At 41.3% G+C, this 4,268-nt stretch overlaps 1 protein-coding gene across 1 annotated transcript in view; it reads left to right on the top strand.

Annotated features, from left to right (window-relative positions):
* Window positions 1-1,413: 1,413 nt before the first annotated feature.
* LOC101863844 overlaps window positions 1,414-4,268 on the top strand; it is a gene marked incomplete at its 5' end in the record, with an annotated part of 8,070 nt that continues 5,215 nt past the window's right edge. Inside the window, 3 exon segments of the mRNA XM_013087734.2 lie at window positions 1,414-1,614; window positions 3,180-3,314; window positions 4,214-4,268. Coding sequence (XP_012943188.1) covers window positions 1,414-1,614; window positions 3,180-3,314; window positions 4,214-4,268 — 391 coding nt within the window.

The following is a 4,268-nucleotide window of genomic DNA, read 5'->3' as shown; positions in this document are numbered from 1 at the left end:
AAGAGAGAGAGAGAGAGAGAGAGGGAGAGAGAGAGAGAGAGAGAAAGAGAGAGACCTCCGCAACGAAAATATCCTTGACCTTTCTGAGCTACTTGACGCTGGGTGTTGCATCTAACTAATTGTTTGTACATCTTTAATCTAGTCTAGCGGTGGTACGAGTTTTACGACATTTGCAACACAATTAGGATTAGGTCAATGAGTGCCAAAGATTAGATCTGTCACTAGAGAGAAACATATAAAGAAAAGAAGGATGACAGATGAAGATGATATTAGATATTTGATAGGAAAGGAGCAAATCCCACCAGAGAAACCCTCCCTCTAGGCCTAGATCTGCCCACTTTGTACAAGAACTAAGTCTATAGTGCGGTCAAAAATTCGTGTCGCAACTTATTGTCAAATATCTCCTCAACTATCGAACAGGTTTTTTCAGTGATTTGTACCAATTTGTCTTAGCAGATCAATATTTTTGTCAACACCTGTTACCTCTATTCTATAAAATTCCTTAATAAATACTAATTTAAAAAATCCCAGTGGGTGGTTTCTACAGAATATAAGGTCGCTTTCAAGGACAAGCGGGCTAACCCAGATTTCGGGGGTTTCCAGACATCTTGACTTACACCAAAAGTGGGCATTGTCCTACTTATAGGAGAAGTTTGGTTTCATTGGTGTGTATATTTGTTTGGTTGTAGAGAAAACTCCCCTTGTCTTTTAAAGAAACTGAACTAGGGGCAAAAATTTTACTTTAAATTTTCTCAAAACAGCATATTTCAGGATAGCCTCCTTGTGCTTAAAAGCGACCAAAAGGTTTTGGCCAACGGCTGGGACACTATCCTTTTTAAAGGCAGGTCCGCCATGTTTTTCTGATCGTGATACTCTGCTTATTGAACGCATGTTTGGAGAACTTTTGAGTGCAAACAAGTGTTCACTATAAAATTAATTTCTTGTAACTAGTTTTGCCACTAAAAAGTGTCATTGGTGAGCTGTGACGTAGGCCATATATGCGTATGAAAAATGTGTGTGAGAAGCGGGAAGTGCCCGTGAACACTTCCATTTTCCGTGTGAAGGCGATTTGTAGTATCTTGTATAAATGTATGCAGAAACGTTTTTTTAATCTAGCCTCAACTGTTATGGAAAAATATGAGTAAGCTAAGACAAATTGATACAAACTGCTGTGCAAAGTGTGGGTAACATTGACTCACTCGTTAAAAAGAAATTTGAGGATAAGTTGCACCACGAATTTCTGACCGCGCTGTTGGTTTTGGCACTCGGCACAGGTACGTTATTTGATAGGCGGAAGATCTGGTACAGTATTGATGGTTTTTGTCGGTTTCTTTATTTTCCAGCAGTCCTCAAGAACTCATCTAACCTGCATCGGAGATGACTTCCACATCGCCCTCCTCCTCCCCCTCCTCCTCCTCCTCCTCCCCCTCCCCCACTGGTCTGTCTGCCACGCGCGTTGCTCTCGTGTTCCTGGCCTGGACAGTGACGTCATTCCTGTGCCACCAACTGGCCAAGAGCTTCCTCACCGAGACTCATCTCGACATCTTCGGTTCCCGCTCTCTGCAGGGAAACCTGGAGCCTTTCTTGTTGGCGCTCTTTCTTACTCTCGTGCAGGTAAAACGGGGAGTCCACACCACAGAAGACTAATACTAGTGTTCCGTAGTCCACACTTATCACAGAGAGGGTATGGTCGCTTTTAAGCACAAGGGGGCGATCCCGAAAAATGCTGTTTCGAGAAAATTGAAGGTAAAGTTTTTGCCCCTTGTTCAGTTTCTTAAAAAGGCAAGGAGAGTTTTCTCTATAACCAAATAAACATACCCACCAATGAAACCAAACTTCTCCTATAGGTAGGGCAATGCCCACTTTTGGTGTAGGTCAAGATTTCTGGAACCCCCGACATCTGGGTTAGCGCGCCTGTCCTTAAAAGCGACCGTATCAGAGTTAGGGCACGTTATAAATGGTGAAATGGTATAGGTTTAACACCCCTATCAACACTATTAGGTTATTTAAGGGGCGACACCTCCGAGTTTAACGTCTGTCTCTGAAAGGACTGAGCCAAATGGGAAGTTCGTGTAAAGTACATGTACCTTTCCCAAGGACACAACGCCGGACCGAGCTGAGGCTCGAACCCCCGAACCCGCAATCTCACGATGACGAGTCCGGTAGCCTAACCACTAGGCCCCGACGCCACTAGGACAAGTTAGGGCAAGCCTAAAGTGCGACGTTTTTATAAACAGATACGCAATTATGTAAATTTGCTCATCTCATTGGCTAAAAGGTGATGCTTGGAATAAAATGTAGGGGAAAGTCTGGCCTTTCAAATGGTACGCGCTTGCCTTGGGCTTTCCACAAACACAGACTCAGTACCTGCAGCCCAAACGAACACTTTTTTTCACTTTTCTTCATGTTTTATCTCTCATTTTTGTTGGGGGTTAATGCATTCAAAGCCTTTTTTAAATTACTTTCAGCAGCTTTATTTTGCCTTTGATGCATACGTTTGTTTGGGTTTGTTGTTTTTTTAACTTTGATATATGAACTTTCATTAAAAGGTCAAATGTCATCAACGGTATTTTAAGCCCAAAGCACGTTTTTTTCGCTCTACAACCTGCACTAATTTGGGTGGCTGGCGGATGCTCTGGTGTGGTTTGTAACTTATTTCCTGTCAAACATCCATCTACCCTATTCCAAAATGACCCACTCCTGTTCTGTGTATATTACTTTCTAGTGACAGATGTTATTATTATTATTATTATTATTATTATTATTATTATTATTATTATTATTATTGTTATTATTATTATTATTATTATTATTATTATTATTATCATCATTATTATTATTATTACTATTATTATTATTATTATTATTACTATTATTATCAGCATCATTATCATCATTATAATAATAATAATTATTATTATTATTATTAATATCATTATTATTATTATTATTAATATTATTGTTATTATTATCATTATTACTATTATTATTATTATTATTATTATTATTATTATTATTATTATTATTATTAATATCATTATTATTATTATTATTAATATTATTGTTATTATTATCATTATTACTATTATTATTATTATTATTATTATTATTATTATTATTATATTACTATTATAATCATTATTATTAAAGTTTCACGTTGCCCCCCCCCCCCCCACCAGTGTTGTGTGTGTTTGTTGATGGTCCGGAACCCTGTGCTGGACTCATGTGACTCTGACGTACGCGTCAGCGTGGTCATTGTGACGTCACATCTCCTAGCAACGCTGACCACAAACTACAGCATGGTCTACATTCAGGTGAGAGTGTGAACGTGTCTGGGCACATGTTGGCTTCCAGGTTGTCCAGAAATGCTTTACTTTAGGTAAAGAATAACACCACACTATAATAAAATGATATCGTGTGTTCGTATATCACCTCGTCGCACCACGCCAAGCTCCCTTAAACCACTCCACGCTCCCTTAAACCACGCCACACCACGCCACACCAAACCACACCACACTCCACCCTTTATACCGCACCAAGCCACGCCACGCTACGCCACGTCATGCCCCCGCTTGCTTAACCACTCCACACCACACCGCAACCTTAGACAAAAACATGCCACTCCACGCCACACCCATGCCCCCTTATACCACACCATGCCACGCCAAGCCACACCAAGCCACGCCACACCGACACCACACCACACCACACCTTGCCACGCTACGCCACGCCACGAACATGATTGAGCATACAGGGCGACCCACGCCACACCACAACACACTAACACAAAGCACCCCCTGGGCGGTGCTACTGACTGAAGTGTCTTTTGGCTATTCCCTAACATATTCTTATGCACAGTAGAATTGTAAATGGGCTGATTCATCAATGCCATGCTCATAACTGTGCCTGAACTGCTTACAGGGAAGTGCTGCTTTTTTCCCTAACCCTTACTATCGCCATTTTTCCTCTAATTCTTTTGTATGTTTGTCACTCTTGTGAACTGCTATTTCCTGTGTGCTTTGATAGTCGAAGCAGACTTTGTGCTGCTGAGGCTAGAGAGGTGAGCCGAGTAAGCCTGATTCCCCGTTTGGACTTCTCTGTTGACATCCACCCCTTGGCGCTCATATTATGACCTTATGCAGTTGCGAGCGCCGTATAAACTTTACGAAGACTAAAAACGAAAAGCACACTTTCTTCATCCTGCGTGTTTCAGGCCGCGTCCACATTCGCCATCAAACTGACGGAGCCTGTGGTGATGGCTGTAGCCA

This window comes from Aplysia californica, unplaced genomic scaffold, assembly GCF_000002075.1.
Source record: "Aplysia californica isolate F4 #8 unplaced genomic scaffold, AplCal3.0 scaffold00630, whole genome shotgun sequence".
NCBI lineage: Eukaryota > Metazoa > Mollusca > Gastropoda > Aplysiida > Aplysiidae > Aplysia > Aplysia californica.
The sequence above is the reverse complement of the archived record's forward strand: the minus strand, read 5'-3'. Positions and strand labels throughout refer to the sequence as shown.